General features: G+C 37.3%; 1 protein-coding gene across 1 annotated transcript in view; it reads right to left on the bottom strand.

The window, feature by feature from the left end:
• Positions 1-253: 253 nt before the first annotated feature.
• The window catches only part of MACC1 (MET transcriptional regulator MACC1), a 33,872-nt gene continuing 10,568 nt past the window's right edge, over positions 254-23,557 (bottom strand). The window contains exons 2-5 of the mRNA XM_083860122.1: positions 14,354-14,468; positions 10,251-12,289; positions 7,300-7,488; positions 254-2,373 (exon numbers count right to left, since the gene is read on the bottom strand). Of these exons, the coding sequence (XP_083716248.1) occupies positions 2,161-2,373; positions 7,300-7,488; positions 10,251-12,289; positions 14,354-14,468 (2,556 nt within the window). The 3' untranslated portion in view covers positions 254-2,160. The remainder of the gene's footprint in view (positions 2,374-7,299; positions 7,489-10,250; positions 12,290-14,353; positions 14,469-23,557) is intronic.

Genomic DNA, 23,557 nt, shown 5'->3' on the forward strand with positions numbered 1-23,557 from the left:
TGGTATGTGGCCTCTTGCACCACTACAAAATCCTACTCAGGTTTCACAGTCTGCTATGAGCAGGATCTAAGGTGAAAGCAGAAACAGTCTGGGAAACCTAAAAAAAAAATTCTCAGGGAGTTTGTAGTAGTTTTTAATATTTTATATTTTAATATAAAATATGTCTTTTTACCTTTAAAGATGCCTACTAATGTATTTTTCACCTTTTCCTTACCTAGCAGTGCAAAAGAGTAGGACAACCTATTCTCTCACTTTTTGAGGGGCTTCATTACCTGCAGAAGGACTAGCTGGCTCTGCACTGAAATGTAGATCACAAGAGAAATCTGTATTTTCTCTGCAGCTCTTCTTAAAACTGTGCGGGAAAAGGTATAAAATCGGTGCTGACACCTGAAACAACAGGGAACTTTGATAATCTGACTCCTTTTTCCCCACCTTTTCTTGATCAGCAATAGGAGGGAATGCTCTGTGGGCTGAATTCCTCATTGTCTTGCAAATCAAGGGCAAGTCCTCTGAAGCCAGATAACTTGCACGAATGCAAATTCAGTCAAGGCCCTGATGCTAGAGGACCTTCTGGTGAATGAATTTACCTATTACTTGGGCAAGTACTCCTTCCTCAGCCTCCTTCCTGAGCTATGGGTACTTTGAGAAAACTTAATGAAAGTAGAAAAGAAAAAGGTTAGAAGAAAGGAGAGGGGAATAAAAAATATGTCTAAATGTAGTTTTATCTTAGAATCACAAAACCTCCCTTAGTAGAAATGAGCTAAGGCAACAGAAGAAGCGCAGTTTCTGGTCTAAAATGCTGTTTCGGTACTCCTGAAAGAATTTGGCTTTGTCTTCTCAACCACAAGTGATGGCAGAATGCCAATTTTCTTTTCAACTGGTTGTCATGAGTATTTGCTGATGTTTCTGAATGAATGTTTATCAAAGGAGCTCAAAATGGATTTAGCTTTTTAGTCTGCCACTTAAATTAAAATATGTTTAATACGTTAAAAAAATTATGTTAAAAATTTGGTCAGCCTGTAACTATTATTCAGCCTTTATTTTCTGTATTTATAATAAGGTACTCAATAATTGAAAAATCTTTACTGATGGCATCTAAGCAGGGCTCTTTTTAGAACATATGACTAATTACAATTAATTGCTCCATAATTAAATTAATTTAAAAAGCACCCCACTGTTAAGTTTTTTTGAGAAAATAATAGGCATCTCCCATATCCAGTGAGGTAGAAGAAAACAATCAACAGATGCAGGTATGAATTGTTTCTAGCCCTTCTACCTACAAAGTCTTTCCCTATGTACTTATTTAAAAGCAACAGAGAAGGACTACACAAAAGATCAGAGAGATGGACAGTGTAAATAAAGAAGGCTCCTGGAATTTTCTGGAATTTCCATTCAGCAGAATGTAGTAAAAAATTGCAGAAATATAAACTAAAAAAAAAACGAAAAGAGACAAAACCCTGTATAGTTACATCAACAAATAAGTCAAAACCAAACACTTTTGAGATTTTATCTTCTGTCTCTCTTTCAGTCTTTAAAATAGACACCCGAAGCTGTTTTGGAAAAGCACAGCACACACCTATTTTCTGAGCGTGTGCAGAACACACCTATTTTTCCAGGAACAGTTGAATTCCTGTATTGTGACACAATTAGATTAGTTTTGTCCCAGATGAGGATGAAAGAATCTTAAGGGGTTTTTTGTAGGCTAACCTGCACCCACTGAATTAGAGTTGAGGGGTCTGAGCACCAAATATTAAATGTATTAAATATTTAGATTTTAATACTTCACTGAAAACAATGTAAACCTAGGCTCCACATGCTGAACTCATCCATGAATAGTTCTGTTTTTAAAACTGATCTCTGCCTAGAAGTCAGTGCAATCAGAAATAGCTCCATTTGGAAAATACCCCATAGAATATAAGCCATTTTTGCTAACCTCATTAATTTAATTCCCCATTCTTTTCTTATTTACTTAGAAGCCACTAGCACTCTCTGGCAATCTGTATTTGAGAACTGTAGGGCTAGACCCAGCATCAACTCAGTTAAAAAAACCCCTTTGTTCTGTCGTGCTCTACAAATATCTCTGAAACATAAATGTACACAAATAAACTCTACACAGGGGTATATTTCCTAACAGATTTTCCAAAAACATATTGTGGCCATCTACTCTTGCTCCACTGTGGAGAAGGCACTTGCTCTTAACACCTCCATGCAATTCACAAGAATCAGAGCTCCAGTTATCTCTCGCCACTCTTTTGTTACTGGGGTTTTCATTTTATCCAAGGCTAATTGCAGGTCTTGTAAGACATCCCTGTAACCATCTCCATAATGGGCAGCCCAAGTGTAGAGAAAATCATATGCAGGTTTCCACATCATCTGAAAATAAAGGGAAAAAAAAAAAAAGATTTAGTGTCAGAAATTTAATTATTGAGAAAAATATAGCTAAATAGTTGAAAAGTCATGGAAAAGACAAAATAAGTGTTTAATCACTAGGCACGCTGAAATGGTTTAAAAAAGGAGGGATGTTGATATAAAAACTCCAGTAATCTTATTTACATTATTTCCATGAAACTAAAATTCTCAGAGAGGTAAATAATAGATAAATTCTTCATTCAGATGATGATCACCAAGTCAAAATATATCCTTGTCTGAAACTATAATTCAAAGAACAAGACTGGAAGGAAAATACTTTTCATCTTTTGCAACGCATACACCCACAGGAGTTTCCCTATTTGATTGTGGTCTTGATGGTTACTGCCCCATTAATCAACATCCTTCTGTCCCTCTCCTCAGCCTGGAAATTTTAAGCATGCTTTCTACCTTTCGGAAAAGTTTTCTGGCAACAGCAGCAGAAACTTAATCTGTCTACTGCTGTAAAAGACAAAAAAAATTGCTTTCAGAAAGGCGTCAGCATCACCAGGAAGGCTAAGGAAAATCTCCAGCCTTTATTGGATACAGGGGGCAACTTCGTGACAAAGGATGAGAGAAAGGTTGGGTAGTTAATGCCTTCCTTGCCTCTGGCTTAAATACCCCGCCCAGCTGCTCTCTGGGCATCCATTCCACTGAGCTGGAAAACAAGGAAAGCCAGCAGAATGAAGTCCCTTAATTAATTTAGATTGGATATTAGGAAAAAATTCTTCACTGAAAGGTAGGTCAGGAACATTTGAACAGGCTGCTCAGGGAAGTGGTTGAGTCACCATCCCTGGAGGTATTTAAGAGACAGGTACTTAGGGACGAGGCTTAGTGGTGGACTTGGCAGTGCTGGCGTAATGGTTGCTCTAAATAATCTGACTAGCTGATCTTAGAGGTCTTTTACAACCTTAATGATTCTATCATTCTAACATGGTTTATCTGTAAAATACTTTTTTTTAAAAAAGGGAGAAAGAACCAAAACACTACAAAGAAAGAACCAAAACACTATAAAACAGGCAAGTGAAAAGCTTTTATTTTTTTTAATCAGAAAATATTTTTTTTTTCTGCAAGAAACAAAGGAAATTAAAAGATAGGTTACCAATGCTTTTTTGTTTTTCAAACTACAGTTTATTTGGTTTATGCCAAACAAATGGAGCAGATCCTTAGTAGGTGTAATTTGTCATTGGTATAACAACATTAATTAAGTTATAGCAGCATGATTCAGATACCAAGCTGGACTTTTCTCCTTCAAAGTCCTGACTAAATTTGCTCAGTTAACAAACAAAATAATTATTTTTCCAGCTACTGCTTTTCCAAATGTTACTTGGGCAATCAAAATTCTGGTTTCCCTTTCCTCATTGGCAATAAAGGTTTTGCAAACAGCAGTTGAGTTAACAGTTGCAGGGATGATGCAGGAATTCACAAAGAAACCCATGACTCTCGTAAAAGGTTATCATTCACTGTTTTAACATGAACATACTTATGCATAGTAATAAATGTATATGGACTGATGACTGGACATTCATATATATGCACATAAAAGTGATCAAGAAGTTGAGAATTTTTAGCATCATTTCCTCTTTTATCAAAAGTAAACGGTTTCTATTTTATGGTTGTCAAGGACAATTCTGAAGGAAATTGGTTATTTCTCCATTATTATCTTATTAATTTATAAACACTGCACAACATAAAGCTTTAATTTCTTGATTTAGGCTTTATTTACTTGATCCCTAGAGGAACTGAGCAGGAGGAGAATTTCTTTGCTCATAGTTCTGAACTTTTCTCCATATTTTTGGGCTAAGATCTTCCAGCTTACCCAAGACTGATTCTGTTTCTGTAAATGTTTCTGTAAACATTTCCCTCAACTCCTGCTACCATACCCAAATGGAAAAAAAACCATTGAACTTACAGCCCCACAGTCTGATTAGACTAGTCTAGTCTAATCTAAACTTACTGTCTCATTATCTGATTAGTCTAGTTTCTACCTTGACTTTAGGTAATAAAAAAGTACCTATGCTTTCAATGAATTTTCTTATTTTAGGTCTACAAGAGAGAAAGGTATCATCATTTACCCAAATGAATGGTGCCTACTTTTTCATTTAAGCAAGTCTATCTTAAGTCACAACCATGAGGTTACAGAAGGAGAAAAGTACATTGGTGGTAGGTGGGAAGAAGGAGATTGATGAATTTTTGGGGTTTTTTTTAGAGAGGCTAAATTGAAAATAATTTTTAATGTACTATTGTCAATATAAGGTATTATAACATATTTTAATGAACTGAAGCAGGTCACCACTGTTGTATCTATGCTGGGATCAGAAAGGTTCTGTATTCCTATTTTTAGCTTGATAGTCAAAGTAGCCAACTAGAGAAGCTGGTATTTCCTACAAGAGAAGCTGGTATCTCCTAAAATTCTGTTACTGACTATGCTTTTTCTGGGTCTCTTTCTTCCTTTTCTTACATTCCTGTTAGACTGGGATATCAAAGAATGAGGGTACAGTCTTCTGTCTTCACTAAAAAGTGAAAAGACAATGAATATGAAAAGATGTTATGCTTTGACTTTTGCTGAAGGTCAGTCTGACATTTTAATAAGACAATTGGCTGAAATAGCCTTAATACAAACCTTGGTTTCCTCTAATCTATCACAACTGGGTTTGTTTTTTTGTTTGTTTGTTTGTTTTTTAATCTAAGACAAAAGAAAAGAAAGAAAGAAGAAAAAGGAGAATGTAGGGATCAAAAGTTTGCAAACTGGTCACCATTGATGCATAATTAATTCAGCAATAATCTACATACTCATCATGTTAAACTAGTGAACTCACACTCATGTGGGCAAGCACAATTAAAAAGATCACCCAAAACCAATAAATCCTCCATAGGCCCAATATAATCCTTGAGAAATGACACAGAAATAAAAAAAAAAATCTGATCTTTGCTTCTTGAATGTTCTCTGAAAAAGTAGTGTACTGTATTACGGAGTTTTAATTATGATGAATTTGACTGCACTGTGTTTTGTCAGCAGACTGTCACTGAAAGGCAGAGAATTTTCTGGATAGTTTGCCATAAAAATGATGCAAAAAACTCTTGAAAACAAATGAGTAGGGTGTATGAGGTAGAAGATAGGCTTCATGGAAAATCAAAACCCATTTAAAGCAAAGGAAATGTTTACATATAAATTTTCTTAATATATAAAAATAAATAAGTATGATGCTGGAAAAAACAGTTATAAGATTGTTTTATTACTGCTGTCTATTAGCAAAGGGGAAACATTCCCAAATTACATGGAGACCAGCAGAGTTGTATGTTGCTCGTGTCAATAATTCCTTTTGTAGAAAGCTGGGGGTTTGTTAGCCAAACACAGAAAACATAGTAACTAGAACAAAAGCGTAGGAAATCAGACAAGCCACTGCCTAACAGTAGAAAAGAAAAAAACAAGAGAGTAGACATGGGATTGGAATGGTTGATAATTTTATGAGAAAAAATAGGAGGAAGACTTAAGTACCCAGAACAGAAAAAAATACACAAAATAGCTCAAAGATAAAAACTGGATCTGAGAAGGAGGCAGTGATTGCAAACAACAATCATGGAGAAAATTTTGTTGAAAAGTGCAGAAGCACAAGAGTAAACACATAGAATTTTGATCAAATATTGACTGGGGGGGGAGGGAGGGCAGGACATTCAAAAGGAAAAAGAGGTAGTAGTTCAGGATTAGAGCAGAAATATCTTGATAGTTATCCCCAAGAAGATAAAAATTAGATGACAGATTCAATGGATTCAGACAGTCAAAAGGAGAATATGTCTGGGAGGGAATGAGAAGAATCAGCTACAGGGAAATAAAAAAATAAGAAAAAATTATCCGGAGTAATTGTGAACCTGTGAATGGGAAATAGCAATTCCTTTGGCACTATGAGATGGGAAAGAGGGAATGCAGTCTGGATCATGTATATTACTTGCAGTAATCAGGAGATGATGGCATAGCCAGAGGGAGAGTCAAGCCTGAATGTAAGCTCTCAAGTCAGAAAGATCATTCCGCAATGATCATAAAAAAGGAATTTTCAGAGTAAAAACCAGTCTGGAACCTAGAAGTCATTGGCAGATAACTCTGTGGGAAAGAATGGAATGCATACTTTGGTGTTAGATGAGAGAAGGACAGGAATTACGCTGGTTGCCCAGGCAAAGGTATGCCGGGGCAGAGGTTGACACTCAGCTCAGCAGGGTGGACAAGGGTCCATCCCCATCCCAAGCCGTGTAGCATATCTGACATTGCATGGATGCCATGAGTCTCTCTGGTCACCTTGAATGGCACTAGAGATCTCATTAGGCACCTAAATTGCTCCTTAGATGTGTATGCACACATACAGCTGAGAGGATAAATTCACTTTTATACAGACCTCAAACTTATGTATAAAAAATATGCTTTACAAAGGAAATAAAAAATTACCATGATCTACCTCACAAACTATAAACTTAAAGCATAGATTTGCCACATTCATACATCAGAAGTAAAATTGGTGTCAGGGCTTCCAACCTCTTCTCATACTACTTAAAGTAAATGGAAACAGTTACACTGCATAGAAAAGTATTAATGACAGAAGTCAGCTTCCTTTTGTGGAAATAGCAAAAGCTGTACAGAACATGATTAGAAGTGGCTCCTGCAAGGACCAGCTGGTATTTGTCACCATGTCTGAAATTACAGCAGAGGTGTGAGTAAGGTTAACAAGTGGACAGGACAATAAAAAAGGATTGAACCTAACCCTGAAGCTCAAGACAGGGACTGAGACCTTCACAGGAAAGTGCAAAAGGTAAGAAGCCTGCAAAACAAGGAAGAAGGAAGGTCCCCTGGCTGTGCTTGTGCAGAGGAGGAAATGTGTATGCAGTGTTACACCAGACCCTTACCTCCAGAGCTACAGCTCCATTTTTCCCTTGGTGGGGCCCTTCGTAAGCCTCTATTTGCTGCTTTGTCAGTCGGGCCAGCTTCTCTGCCAGCTCCCGCCAGTTTTTGCCAAGCTTGACAGCTGAAGTCAAGATTATGGTGTCCTGGGTAAGACGTGCCACTAATCCCTGGCAATCTATTTTCAAAAGTGCCTGCAACAATGATTTTCATTAGTGATCCTTCACCAGTAATTGCAAACAGAACATTTTAATTTAATTTTATAGCACTATTCTGCACTTCTACACAAACAGGAAGTCTTGTTTTTACATTTGCGTTCTTACAAATACGTGGGGTTTTTTTTCTACAAAATGATGCTGCCAACACTTTCAGTGGAAAACTGCCCACAAGCTTAAGAAAAAAATCAAGCTGGCATTCAGCTGCTTCAGCATTCCAGTGTCAAATGGGTCCTGCCAAGCTTACAGATCCTGAAAGAAAAACATACTTCTCCAACAAAAGTATTTGGGACAAAAAAAAATAAAATTAGCTTCTTAGAAGTATTACATGAAACTTGAAAATTAAGTTGGAGCACTATTGTACTAAGGTGTGGTCCTTCATCTAGGGCTTTATATGGAAAATCACTGGTGAAATTGTCCAGCACCTTTTGATTTACTCCTCCCACAAAACTAATAATTTTTTTACCTTGAGGAGAAATGCAAACATGAAACCTTTCCCTCCTCCTTGCCAAATGAGCAGTTAATGGCACTCAAATTAAAACGGTTGAAGGAGTAAAACCTTGAAATGTAGATACGTTGCGTTCTCCTTTATTTGTTTGGTTAAGAGCTAATGGGAAAAATAAGTGTTGGGGTTTTTTCTTCTCCTCAAATTAACACCAAAATATTCCAATGAAACTGTTGAGGTTTTCAGGGAAAGATTGAGACCAAAATACAGAAATTATCCTTTTTTTTCAATACTGATTTTTACTGAAATATCAAGCATTTCTGCAGAAATCAGACATACATGTGATTTAATTTTAAAGTATTAACAAGTAAAATCCTCACAGCAAACAACAGAACTTTGGTAGACAAAGTAGTGAGAAGCTGACTACAGTGTATTGTATAAAATTCCCCTAAATTGGAGAAAAAGTTGTTCAATTTCTGTTTGCTCTGCAAAGCAAGAACCCTAAAAAACACAAAAAATGGAGATTTCTTAAAAGGAGTAACTGAAAATTCAACCCAAAAATCACATGAATGACATCTAGATTTATATCTAGCTCTACAAACACAAGGACCTTCATTGGCAGTTCCTAGCAAAAATACATAAATCTCAAAAACAGGACATTGAGCAACCTGGTCTGGTGAAAGGTGTCCTGCTCATGACAGGGTGGTTGGAACTAAATGATCTTTAAGGTCCCTTCCAACCCAAGCCATTTTATGATATTAGAGGACACAGTCTTAAGCTTCGTCAGGGGAAATATAGGTTGGATATTAGGAAGAAGTTTTTCACAGAAAGAGTGATTAAATATTGGAATAGTCTGCCCGGGGAGGTGGTGGAGTCACCATCCCTGGATGTGTTTAAAAGGAAACTGGATGTGGCACTTGATACTGTGACCTAGTTGAGGTGTTAAGGCTGGGTTGGACTCAATGATCTTGAAGGTCTCTTCCAACCTACACATTCTGTGATTCTGTGATTCTGTGATTCTATAAGCTTAATGTAATTATGCCCCACTTTTTGCCTGGTTTGTAATGAACTCAGTTTCACTGTATTCTGTTAAAAGTTGGATGATTTTCACCTTTAGGTCTCCCTCTCCTTTTCATAAAGAGACATGACAGACTGCTGTACTTCTTACAGTTTTATTCCACAAAGTTTGATGTGCTCTTAAGAATTCTAAGTAGCCACTGCTACCAAAATTTTCTGAATCCTACTGAAATTTCTGTCAACACTTCAAAGGGGATAGACTAGTTATGAGAAGCAAACTTGGTGGAGGTTTACAGTTCAGGATAGTAAAAAGGCTTTAGATTAATAGCTACAATGTGAGTTTTTTAACATCCATTTTGTAATACTTTATTTTCATATCAGAAATTTAATTATCTTTTGTCCCTTAAGAGGTTAGTCAACTTTTCTGGCAGAGCCAAGGAGAGTATTAAGTGACCATTAATTTCAAATTAATTTGCACACAGATCAGTAAGTAAACTAGGATTGTTAATAGTGCAACTTATTAACTGGAAGTAATTAGAATAAACTTTTGATTCACATTTGGCAGTATTTAGCCACATAGAAGTTGCCTAACAGCCTCCAAAGAGGTCCATGAAAATACATACTGAAATACTTGAATATCCTTCTTAGGCCACTACAACATTGACTATGAAGTTGTAAGGTGTGGATAAAAAATCTTGCCCTCAGCGTTTGGATCAAGATGTCCCTTTTAAACATATGAAGCTAAGCTAGACATGCAGCTTAGCATAGACAGACAGACAGACAGACAGACAGATAGATAGATAAATATAGACATATAAATATAGCCATAGATATATAGCTAGATATAGATATAGATATAGATGATATCTATCTTTATCTATGTATGTATAGGGGAATTCCCACAGTATAATAATGTTACTTAATACTTCATAACAGGAATGTGAATTTCTCAGGAAAGCAATTTACCAAGACAAAAGGCAAAACAATTCCAATTGTGGCTATTTAAAAACAAAGAAGTCATCTTAGTCAACCTACAAAATGAACACAGTTCCTGGAGCATTAACAGAAGACTGTTTAGAATTAATTGATCAAAGTATTATTCTTTGTGAGAGTTTTGATGTATTTTCCACCTATTGCTGTCTACAACTTTTAGTAATATATTCAGGTTTATAAAGATCCTGCAAGGATACAGAATCGTGTTTTCTTGTCCTTACATTACTACTGAGTTGTTTCTTGGGAATACATTCCCAATAAGTCAGTTAATTCATGCAATACTTACAACAATGAGTTCATAAAGAAATAGTCTCTTTTTTTTGTTAGCATGGCAGTCTTGCTTCATCTTCTTCACAACATGTGCAACTCTTTCTGATTCTTTATCAATATGTGCCTCATTAAAGTCATCCAAAGACATATGTGAGTATCCCAACACCTCGGCTAAAGCTCTCCAATCATAAACACTCTCTGATACTGTAGACAGAACTATTGAGTAAATATAAGTCAATTTTTTGAATGGCAGTGCAATTTGTTCAACAAGATTCCTGGTTGTTAGCTCACTATCAGCAGTGTCCATAGCTTGTTCTTTGGAAATCACTTTTATGTTTTTACAATGTACGAGACCAATCTTTCTTCTGAGAACTCCCACATACCACTCTTTCACTTTAGTTTGTCCAATGGCTTTAACTTTATCTTCTCCGAGCAGTGCTATTGTGTCTCCTTTAAAATATTCCAGCAAATAGTCAATCTTATTTTGACGTAACACAGTTTTCAAAGCCACTCCATAGGTACTGACACTCAAAGTTTTGTCTTGAAACTTTGGATATCTTATTGTTGGTATCAAAAGCCATGGTGCAGACTTGATTTCTTTGCGGTTTTGTAGGCACTTTGGCCTATTAATAATTCCACTTAATTTTGGAGCTGGATCAGGAGTTGTAACATGGAACTGTGTTACTTGGCTGCTTTTCAAGATTTTAATCTGAACACGAAAAACAAAGAAATGCATCTCCCTGCATCCAAGCATGGAAAATGGGAATTGTTGGCGGACCATTTCACCAGTTTTCAACTCCTCCTTTTTAATATTTTTGCTTTGATCTTCCATCTTTACTTGAAAGTCTGGATCACAGGATGTCAAAGAAATATTTAGATCTTGTGGTTTTTCAAGCAGAAATGTATGCTTTCCCCACAGCTGAAACACCACGGGAGGCATACTTTTCCCCCCTTTTTTTATATCACAAATCGTGAGTTTTCCTGGAATGTAGTTATGACCAAAGACTGTAAAAACTGCTGTAAAAGATGGATGAATATGCTTGGGACCATAAATTCCAACTGAGACTGTTCTATGGACATAGTCCCACACATTAGTTGCTGGAGGCTGGATTTTGCTTGCTTGTACAGCAATCACTGCATACATCACATGACTCAGGTCCGTTAGCTTCACTTGTATGGTATCTTGATAAATATAGCAGTTCTCTAGCTTCTTAAAAGGTCCTTCTTTCTTGAGACTGAAAAAGCACACAATGTCACTCATAACTTGGCTGAGTGGATCATTCTTCACTTTAGCCGCAACTTTCACTTCTAGGAAAATGGCTTTGCTCGTATTGAGGTTGCTCAGTGTAAGCTCTATCAGAGGACTTACTGTGCTGGACAGCTCATTGTTGCATGACAATGGAGGGTTAAGGATAGCCTTTAAACCAACTTCTTGGAATTCTCCTGGTAACACATGACCCACAGGGACATGAATGTTGATATCTGAGTCAGGTAGCTGTACTGAACCCCCTTCGTGGTTCAGTTTACAAACGACATGAATGTCTGTAGCTTGTGTTTGTGCCCACCCGGGGCTGTGGCTCATGGCTTCTAAATCCAGGCAGGACCGGGTGAGCTGTCGGTGACTCAGCCAAGCCATCTTGTAGGCTTCACGGTCATTTTGAAGCCATGTCATATCAGACGCTGTAGCTTTTTGAGGCACTGTCTTGTGAAGATTAAATCTTCTGTTATCAAGTATATCCAGGAAGTCGGAAACACTCTTAGATCGTCCAGATCTTCTTGCTGAAGTCTTTCTTAGGAGACAATCAATATCCAGCTCATCACCTGAGGAATCCAAAGAGTCCCTATTGCTAGAAATTTTAGAGAACAAATAAGGTTTTTCCTTTAAGATAGAAAGACGTTTATTATTTTCATTTCTATTGGAAGCAGCTATGTCATGTACGAACGGGTTGGATCCTGACAGCTCATTCCAGAAAGGATTAGTCTTGGAAACAGCTTGGGCATGTTTGAATACACCAGGCCAGTCAATATCCAAATCCAGTTTACTTTCATTGGCATCTGTTTAAAAAAAAAAAGAAGCATTTCCTAAAGCACAGAGACTTGAGATGTTCCATTCATATCCAACTGATAGTCTGTTAAACTAAGAGGTGCCTAAATTTTCCTCCTCAAATACACATAGATAATTTCTGTACTTTTCCTTCAGGTTTTTAAACAGTTATCAATGTTGATTTAATTAAGAATCTTTCTTAATAGAAAGAGTGCTAACAAATTAGTGCTGAATAACAAATAAGTGTTGAAGGATGTAAAGCATCTTCATCGAGGTGTTGATCATTATCAACTCATATGATTATTAATTGGCATTGAGTATGATAAAGTTCCATAAGGTTCGAAACCATTATATTCCATTAATCTTTGGGCTCTTACAAAATGCTGTGGATTTCTTTACTTTGTGTCTGTCTGTCTCTTTGCAAAGATCAAACAATTGTATTTTCATTTTTCAAACACTGCAGACTGTACAGATAAATAAATGGATTATTCAAGATTCCTTTTCATGCTAGTGCATGTGCATTTAATTGATAACAGAATTCTTACAATTTATTTCCATGTGTGTGGAATTTGTTATATTAGCTTTCCATTAGAAAGGATTCATTGATATAATTTATGAGACCTTGTACAACTTGAAGTTTGGAGAGAAATGTTTGTGTGACTACAATTTTATGAGATTGCATTTGAATAGACAAGTAGAGGTGTATAAGTGATATTTAGATAAGTTTTCTAATAAAAATACTCATTATTAGCAGTAATATATATCTTTTATGAATAAGAGACATCTTCACATTTTATATTAACAATTTTTCAGAGAAGCTGGTTTACAGTTAATTGTAACTCACCCTTCTTGCAATGGAATATCTGCAACTTTTTATGCTAAGGGTTTCTATTACTTCATTTTGCCTTTTTTTTTTCTTCTTTATATAGTGGCTATACCATCTCTTCTTCATACATTCTTGCAGAGTAAATTTTAGAGGGAAAAGTCATTATTTCTATTTATTTTTTACCATATCTATAGCTTACATTATTATACTTTCTATTTCCAAGGTTACTCTATATTGCTCAAATGCAAGCATGACACTGCATACAACCATATTAAAAAAAAAAAAAAAAAAAAAAAAAAAAAAAAAAAAAAAAAAAGTTAGTACTTCTCTTTTTGTTTCCTTTTTCAAATTGTAATAAAAAGCCAAAACCATGACATCTTTCCACAGTTCCAGAAAATTCCCAGTTTGGAAGTACCAGGGTGTAATTTACCTGTTTGCCAGCTGACTACCTACAAAGCTCTAACACTGTCTTGACAAGAGCCTTCCAGGTGAGCTGCCAGGGGGATTGATCCCAGGGACAGCCTCCTTTTCCTCGAGCACCTTGCCTTGACCAGGGTGGCCAGAGTGGGATACACTGTTCAGGCACCCACTGAAAAGCTCTTTTGTCTCTGCCCGTAGGCCAAAATCTTTCCTTGTGCTGTGATGTTATTATAGTCAAGTCAGTATTGCATATTAAAAATATAGATTAATTAAGCCCAAAATAAACATAAGGGGTTTGTTTGGGTTTCTTCCCCATCCTAAAGGGCATGTTTCAACAAGAAAAATATGAGCAGAAAACACTGTCAGAGCCTGAGTCACTAGGACAGATGCTTTCCCATGCCAAGGCAACAGCGCAATTACTGGGGTGCAGCATGTCAGCAAAGAAATAATTCCTGCTCCACAACTTACACAGCAAGTGTCAGGCTTGCTGCTGTATCTGCTACTGGACAAGAAGCAAAGACAATGCTTACCTTGTGGAGGACAAAGTTTTCTCAGCTTTGGGGCTAAAATAACAAGGAGATTATATCAACTTTGCCAAGACTCCAGTTCTTAAATTGAGCTAACTTCAAAATGACCCTGTCTTCATGTTCTTAAAACCCTAAATTAATCTAGTTTGGCTAAGAACTTCATCTTTTCTTCCCCACCTTGACCCCCAGTAACATAGTTGAAGATTTCAACTCTTCCCCCCCACCTCCCTGGCCCAGAGTTTTGCAGAAATAAAGACTTTAGTTGGAGAGCCTTAGTGCAGGAAATAGCAGAAGAGCCGTACTGTAGCTGTCTGAAGGCGCCCGGTCATCCACATCAATCAAGGTTCCCTCTGATCGGCTTCGTGGAATCTCTCCACTGCTTAGGGAATCTGTTCCACTACTGGAAGAATTTTCCTCCTAGAAGACAAGTAAGCATATAAAACATCAGCAATTATGCAATTTGAAAAATGGGAAATTGTTGAAGAATAATTGAACTTTGTGCTATACTGTGACATGGAAAAAAAAAAAAAAAAGTGAAGAAAAGTTTATGAGTAAATTTATGCCCAAGAGTGTCACAATCCTGAGTGAGTCTTATGATCGTTTGTGCATCAAACCCAGCAGATGCTACAGCTGCAGTACAATGTGATACCCTAGCCCATAGTGAAATCCAATAACTCACAAAATTAAATGTCTTGTAATTGGAACTGAGCCAATTGCACAATAATGTCCATTCAGGTCTTGAATAAAATATTTTTTAAAAATAAGATAGATATCCTGTTTTCAGGTAAGTTTGAGTAGAACCATTAAATGGGAAGATCTAGGTCTTTTGCTTTCCATGCCAATTAATAGAAAGTATTTTCATCCCTTTCTGCTTTATTATTCTTCTTATATTCCCTCCTGAAAGATCAGGTCAGATTTCTTTATAGTCTGTCCAAAAATGATTTAAAGTATCCTTCCTTAGAGGCCACACCAGCACAGCAACGGCCTAAGAGAGGATATTCAAGTCTCTCTTCTTCCTTGTTCTGGCAGCAAGAAGTTCTGTTTCATTTTGGTGCAGTCCCTTTGAGGCAGGCAACAGAAGGATGAGCCTCTCAAAGTACATTGCCTAATGCTGAGGAAAGCAGGAGTTGTATCTCCTAAAGAAAAAGGACTTACAGAAGTTTCAAGTGAGCATTTAGTATCCTACATGCTGAAATTACTGTATCCCAGAAACAGATGCTAGAGGAAATAAAATATGAGAGACTTTTTGTGCAGAAAATCTCTTCAAGTTAGTGATAAAAAGCAAGACATCACCTAGTGACTTTCCAAGAATCCTCTCACATGTTCTATATGTAGTGAGATATAAATGCTGATCATCAACAGATACATTAAGATGTATGGAAAAAATGAGACAAACAAAGAAACAACAAAGGGAGAGGAAGAGAGATGGAAAAAATCCAGAAGGTTTTGGGTCCATACATGCGATACCATAGTCAGCTTTATTCAGGAGTCTGAAATATTGCAGCCTGTTACTCCTGCAGCAAACATTGCAGATTGAGAAGATCTCATTTTATCATATTTACAATGAAGACAATAAAAGGTTTGGGCCTGTTTTTTCTGCAGCTGTAAGAAGAAGGAATATTCAGTTCTGGTTCTAGTAGGTGAGTTATGGGAAAAGGAAGTATACTGTACATCCAAGCATTACTGCACAGAAAGCAGAAGCCAGCTGTTTGTTTTCATTGTACAATACATGGGTTAAGATATCTCTTTTTTCCACTGCAAATGTAAATTGGTACTTTTTGCTTTTACCAAAAGAGTTACCTTCAGCTAATGGCAGTCTGTTCAGGTGCTGTTTTGTACACAAGCAGCAAGGCTGAGGTCAGGCAAAGCTCAGTCACCCAGCACCTCCAAAGGCTGTGTGGACTTCTCCTTTGTTACCAGAAATCTCTTTTATTTGGCCTTTGGAGTCCTGATTTGAGCTAGTAGGTAAAGCTAGCCTCCAATGCCAATACATTCTGGCTTCTACTACTACTACCCCACCAGGACAAAACCAGAAACTAAAATACCTCCTTAATCCCAACACCATTGATTCCAAGATCTGGCATTCCACATCTGTATAAAGATATCACCGTTTCTTCTGTGAAGGATAAGTGAGTATATTTCATAGCATCTACAGACTCCAAAGGAAATAAATTTTGCTTTGCTGCTGTATCTCAAAATGCAGAAAAACTGAACACATTGTATAAATATGCAAATTTTTTTTCATCTCTGGCTTCCATATACACGGTGTGGAGGTTTAATCATGCCAGCATACAGTATCCATAGTCTAAAATCTCAATAAATGTTCAAAAAGTAAGTCTTTATTTTACAGTGTCAGTGTACTTCTTGCCAGCACTAATCTCTGACTGACAATTTACTGATAATTCACAAGTGAATTCAAGAGCAGTTCTTTAAATAGTTTAAACACCTACAATTATTTCAGTAACTACATAAAGTAGGAGGCAGTAAATAAAGATGAAGAAAGGGCACAAGAGTGCAAATGTACAGGGGCTAAAATAGGAAACCCATGGAGAAGGGAGAAGAAGAGAGGAAGAGAGAAAGAAAAACAATCTCTTTACACAGGGGGATTATATTGAAAGAAACATGACAACAAAACTGCATCTGGAAGTTTTTTAAACAATAAGGACTTCTGCAAATAGAATAAACCATTTCCTAAAAGTTCCCTCTGGGAATTCCTCAAAATGTTCATCACTAGACTGGCATAAAGATAGAAAAGGCAGATACTGAAAAGGAAAACCACTTTCAAAAATAACCCTCTACCCGCATGAAAGCATTTCTTGGTATGACAGGATGATGAGGGGTCCTTTGTGATTGAGTCATGTATTCAGGACAGCCAAGCAGAGGATGAGAGAAGGGAGAATATATAAACATTCCTGGGCAAAAGATGACCACATTTGGCCAGCATGTCAAAGGATGTGGGAAATGCTGTGGACAAGCTGTACACACATCCCTGGGTACTGGGCAGTGTGTCTTCTGCACAGGGAGTACTGACACCAGGGTTGGGTGCCACCTCTTCTCTGTTCCAGCTTGAGTGCTGGGAATGGCTAAAGCCCCAGTTTCTCTCTATGAGACTAAGAAAATAAGAAAACCAAATGCTTACCCTTTTCCATGGATACATCCTGTGATAAAATAGCATCCCAAATTAAACTATTGATAGCACAAACCTATTAACTAGGAAATTACCTGAACAAATTCTGAAGAACAATCATTCAAAAGAGAAGTGAGATCAATGCATGTGGGATATACAGCCATGCCAATCAACATCGAAAGGAAAAGGTATAAAAAGCTTTTGATGCAAAAAGAGGGAGCTCTCTATAGGAAGAACCAGAGACCAAGCTTTTCATTTGCTGTAGCAACTGAATAAGAAAGATGTAAACTGACAAGTGCTTAATGGTGCAAGGCATTATTTGACTGACAGCATGTCAACTCACAGTGGGAAGTCAGGAGGGAATGAAGAAAGGAAGTGCTTGGAAAGAGATCAGCTGTGGAGGTGACCAGTGAGTGAACCTGAATGACTGCTGAGAGATGTGGCACTTTTTGTATGAGAGCAAACAGTTAGCCAGGTGCCTTCTGCTGGGGATTGCTTGACTCATAACAGCATGCAACTCAGGACCCAGAGCGCTGCTGGCAGCATTGTTACAGAGGAAGAAAAATGCACTAGATGCCCTAGAGGAAGAAGAAAGTCTTGGGTAGAAAGTTCAGTTTCACAGAATTAGGGAGACAGATCTGCTGCAGACAGCATTTTTGCTGCCTCCAGAAAATGCCTCTAGAAATTCCTTCCAGGTCTTTCAATATTCAAGTGCACCTTTTTTTTTTTCCCAGTCTCACTACCAAAAAAACCATATCCTGCTGTGTCTAATACAGTGGTAATGAAGAAAATTTAAAAAGCCCAAAGGCAAACACTTTCCCACTGCCTTTGCCTTCAAAAATAAGAGAGCACACATTCCATTGGTTTTTTAAGTATCAACATCCCAGAGCAAAACACTAGCAATTTATATTCCATTCTACCTTAATCCTTCAAGAAGGTTTTGCTAAGAACCTCTCCTGTGGCCACATCTCCCCATGGACTTCTGCATGTTCCCCACAGACCGTGCCACCCTTATTTGAAAAGATTCATGGCCTTTGTACCCTGAGGGTGAATTTTATGCATTACCAGCAACAGAGCAAGAAACAGACACAGGTGATGGTGATGTGTCTCATTCCTCAGGCTCATTTTTGGGTTACGTGGGGGAAAATGACTTCCTACTTATACAGATTGGGTTCTTAGATTTTCAAGTTTCTTTCTGAAAAAGGAGAAATGTAAATGCAACAGAATGTTAAAATAAATGCTCCTCATCTAACCAAATACTGAGTATATTGAGTTATTTAAATTCTGTTATATAGAGAGAAGAAAAGGAATTCTAAAGAGACAGCAATACACAGAAGAGGGATTGTTTCAGTAGGATTGCACATCACCAGCAAACTTAAGCCACTGCCCATTCTCAGCAGACTAACATATTTTTGAGTAAATATTAGCTACAGTAATAAGCTGTATTTTAACTTTCCCTTGGCTCTTGAGGCCTAGAACAGCTTTATGCAGCTCAGAGTTCAATGAGAGACTCTTGGACCCAAGTTACCAATCTTTGATTACAGAGCTGTACTGTGGTACTGTATGCAACAGCATACAGCATAGCAAATGGAACATTCAGCTGAAGTAAAGAAGTCTCTGATTCATTTTAGTTTCATACATGTGAGGCAGTCAAGGAAATGCATCTGTATCCCACTTCTAACAGAGACAAATTTGGCTTTTAATGTTCAGCATTGAAAGTAGTCAATCCCTAACCTGCTAATACAAAGCAGCAACATTAATGGTTTAGTATGACCCAATACCTTGCCATTTTGACTGTAATTATAGAAAGGAATTTTCAATAGATGTATCTACTTGCTTACTCTGTCATTACATAGTTGCTAAGTTTGGTACTTACTTTTTCAATGTTCTGAAAATTTACTACCCTGTGGGAACAGCAGAGCCATTCACACTGAACCCAGGGCTTAGACTTTCTGCAGACCCAATATTTGTCTGAATGGCTGTTTGGAACTGACACAATCACTGCTCATAATACTTCACCCATGCTGGAGCTAAAGGGTAGAGCTGGTACTCTCAGCACAACAAAAAAGGAAATTGAAGTGGGTCATCCTCTCAGTAGGTTTCCACGATTTTGCAGGTGGGTTTTTACAGCCTCTGCTCAGGTCTGCACAACCCAGAACTGACTGCTTTTTAGCCTGTTTGGGGAACACTATGCAAATAAAAACAGCTATACCATAGAACACTCGCTCCACAAGGCAAGTATCCTTCCCTTCCACACATCTACACTTCTAAAAGTGCTTGTTATATGCATAACTGGTAGAGTGTTTATTTTTAATTATAAACTTCACTTTTGGGAACGTTGCTTTCCAAAAGCCTCAGGAATGTGTAGTTAAGTTTTGATGTTGTCTTCTAGATGTTAGCTACCGCTCTAAAATATTCCCCTTTTTCACTTAGGCCTCAGGAAAAAAGAAATGTGTTGCTTTTTACTTACTTTACTAAGTAACTTCTTAAAGAACAGGAAATGGAAAGCAAAGATCTCACTAACAAAATAATTAAAGGATCCAACTTTGCTCTATGAATTTGCAATATTTCTTCTTTTTCATGTACAGAGAAAACATTGCAAGTTTATTAACCTAAATCTTCTATGGATATCCTTACACCTGTGAAAACAATAGTTAAAAATCACACTGGATTCTCCCGTAGTGTGTATACTTGGACATGCTTTGGAAGCAGAGTTTCTTCATTTTTGGAGGTTCTGTGAAACAACTTTTGGTTCACAGAGATTACAATACTACAAGTATTGTAATATTGTACTACTGACTGAAGCCAACAGCTGTTCCTTCAAAGTAGATATTGAAAGTAGTCTGTAAGGAACACCTTTAATTTAGAAGTTTGATTACAAAATAAAATCTCTGTTTCTAGGTGCCACAAGTGTTTCAGTGTCTACCATAATTAATGCATTAAACATTTCAGAGCAAGGCAAAGCCTGTATCTACCATGTACTGCGTGTGAACTAGAGCCCTGCTGCTTTTTTTAAGTACTTTTAATGTTTTCTAGGATGACACAGAAACCTCAGCTATCAACATTTTTAATCAACCTAGAGAAGTGGGAGCTACCAGGATTCTCAAACTCTCTGTTAGCTATTTATATCCCTGTGAACTATAGCTGTGATCACAGGTTTTTAAGTACATGATCCCTCCAAAGTACTCTATATTTCATTACCCTGATTTCTTCTTCTCTTTCCACTAAGTTAGACTTTTTCTCACATCCAGGCTGCTTACAGGAATTACACTGGGTTTGTAACTGAGCAGCTTGCCTGTCAGTGGCAAGAGGAGATAAAGGCTGAAACATCTGCCCACTAGCATGGCTCAGAGAGTGCTCCCAACCCTGCATTGTATTTATGCCCTTCCCTGAGAAAGGCTTGTGTCTGAGTCTGTTAATGCCACGAGTCAGCTTTGAGCAGGACAGATATGAGCTGAGGTCTTTGAGGGCAGGAAGCAGTGGTGGGGGACAGAAGTAGGAGTTGCGCAAACTAAAATCCTTTGTATGCCTCAGAGTCACTGGAGCACAACCAAAAAGGAAAAAAAACCCCTTCCTCTGTCCCTAAGACTTGATTCTGGCAACACTCTTCCAGATTTTCCAGTTATATATAGAAAATAGCACATCAACTATCCAGTCAGAAAGCAAGCAAAGTATTCACTTTCCAGACAATCAAACCCAGGTCAAGTAGCAAAGTCCTTCTTCAATTCTTCCATAGAAATTGGCAATCAGGCACTGTGAGTTACATGTTTCATAGAAATAATTACTTTTAAATTTAAGGGCTGAGCACAGGCAGAGAAGAAATCCCTCTTGACTTTCAACATTTAAATGTCTCGTCTGGCCCAGAGATGAGATAAAAAAAATCTTGCAAGAGCTGTGCTCTCTTCACAGCATCATGGTAAGGCAGAATACATTAAGGAAACCACTCACAGAAGAGCGTCTTAGTTGCTCATAGCTCTTAAAGCTTTTGAAATTCTTATTGTAAATAATATTAGCAACAGACTTTAAACACACAAATCACCTGGATATGTTGCAAATATGTGGAATGGTTTTTCTGCTATTTCAGTCCAAGAATGATATGACAAAGTGACGTGGCTGACACTATGTCAGGATCCAGTCTTGAACATCCAACTGTGGAACTAAACTGCCTGGCAATGTGCTGCCTGGATAGCAACACTTTATTCTGGACAGGTGTAGATTAAAGATGCATGAGCAAAATATGCAGTGAGAGCCTTGCAGGAAATTGAACCTGATAACCAGGCATGTAAAAGGTGCCTTAGGCTTCTGGCATCCTGGTTTCAGCAATTTGAGGTGAGTGCCCAGAGAAGGATACAGAGGGAGACTACAATGTGCTGTGCCTTTGATGAGATGAGGTACTAGAAAAGCTTCTTTCCATGAGCATCACAGAATTCTGCCTCAACACAAAGAAAAACATGTCAGAAAGTCTGTACTGTCAGGTGGGTCTTTTTACATGGAACAGCTTTGGTTTGATGTTGGTTAACTTGGAATGGGGACAAAAAAACCCCAACACATACCAATACAAAAATAAATTACACAGTAACACACATGAAGAATTTGCTTTGTGAGGTTTAAACTATCTCGGGCAATCTTTCAAAATGTATAAACTAGCAAAAAAGGTACCCCAGTTGTGTAGGGCAAGAATGGCATGGTGAAGATGGGGGGAAACATGTCAATCCATTCCTCTTGGGAAATATAAAGGAAGATAAATACTGAGATGGCAGAAATAATGGAAAATATGTGACACATGATCAGCTCAACATGGAAAAAAATAATAAAACAGGTAACTATCTGTTTGGGAAAAAAATTGTATTAAATATAGTAGAAGAATCCATTTGGCAAGGATTCCTCTGGTTATAATTAGAGGTTAGTTCAGGGAGTTAATAACTCCAAGCATAATAATTCTTCAAAGCATCCACAAATTACATTTTGCTCTACTTGACTGACCACATAACAGACACAGGGAACATGTACCAGCACAAATAGTATGTTTGATAGATTACAATAATATTCACAAGGAAAGACTGTTACCTATTTGTTGTGTATTGATCTGTTTTGACTGAAGGACTCATTTAATAATCCTTGACACTTTAGGAACATGGCAAAAAGAGCATCAGAGAGGGAGTCTTAATCACAGAGACAACTTCTAAGATATACTGCAGAAAGTGAACTTTTCCTTTGTTGCTTTTTTTGGCAAGTACAGTTCCCAAAGTTTGGTTGGATCTTTTCTCCAGAACTGAGACATCACTGCATTTGAAACATTTGTGCCTGTGTTGTTAATAATAGTCTGAGCTGTCCATTAAGTTACACCTGCCAATATTTTAAAGTTATTTTTGACAATGTAATTTTGCAGGGAAGAAGGGAGGGGAGTTCATAAAAATGCATTTTGTTCTCTAAAAGCCAAAACCAGCACCTCTCATTATACTGCAGACTCTCCCTTTACATAACAATCACACATGCTCTTGACAAGAAAAGGCCCAATTATTTCTATCAAATAGGATACATTTAAATGGATAGTTTCTCTACTAATGAAGGACATTTGAGCCTCTGAACTGGACTCTCAACTACGACTCTTTAATAGTTTTGTTAACTGAATACTTTCACTGAAATAATATGACTGCCAGATTGACTCTAAAATGGTAAAGATCCAGTAACAAAAATTAAGTCAGAGAAAGAGAAACTGCCATGAAATATCAGGTCTTATTTAATGATCCATCTCTAATTACAGAAGACTGCACATTTCAGAAGAAAAAGGACGTCCTAACTATGAAAATGAGGAACTGTTACTTCAAGTGTTGCTAGTAATTTTAGAACCAAAAAGACAGTGATTCTATTAAAAAAATAAAAATAAAAAATACAGTGTTCATTGTCACTGGGGATCTTCTTCTAAAGGAAGATCTGAGGAAACAAGTTTCCAATAAAAAATTGCATGCTCTTATGTGTCTAAACTTAGTTTTTAAATCTAGCTACTTTACAGGCTCATCTACTGAATTGTCTATTCCTACATGTTTAGAGGAGGGCATCTAATACTTCTGGTCATTAATTTGGTACCATAAGCAGAATAACATGTTCAATCTCGTCTACTTTTTTGCAGTAGTTACAGTTACTCTTAAACAAATTTATCTTTACAGAAGTGAAAGCAAGAAGTGTAAGAGATAATTGTTCCAGGTCTCTTCTTCCTCCCATCCCTATATTCTTTAAACACCTGCATTCTTTTCACTGCACCACAGTATCCAACTGTGTTTTCAGCAGCAGTTCTCCTTCTGGTGATGCACACCATTAGCCTAGATGCAGTATCTCTCAGTGGAAAGCCAGTTTTCCCATCCAGGAAAACCACACTATT

This window comes from Zosterops lateralis, assembly GCF_965231275.1.
Source record: "Zosterops lateralis genome assembly, chromosome: 1".
Lineage (NCBI taxonomy): Eukaryota > Metazoa > Chordata > Aves > Passeriformes > Zosteropidae > Zosterops > Zosterops lateralis.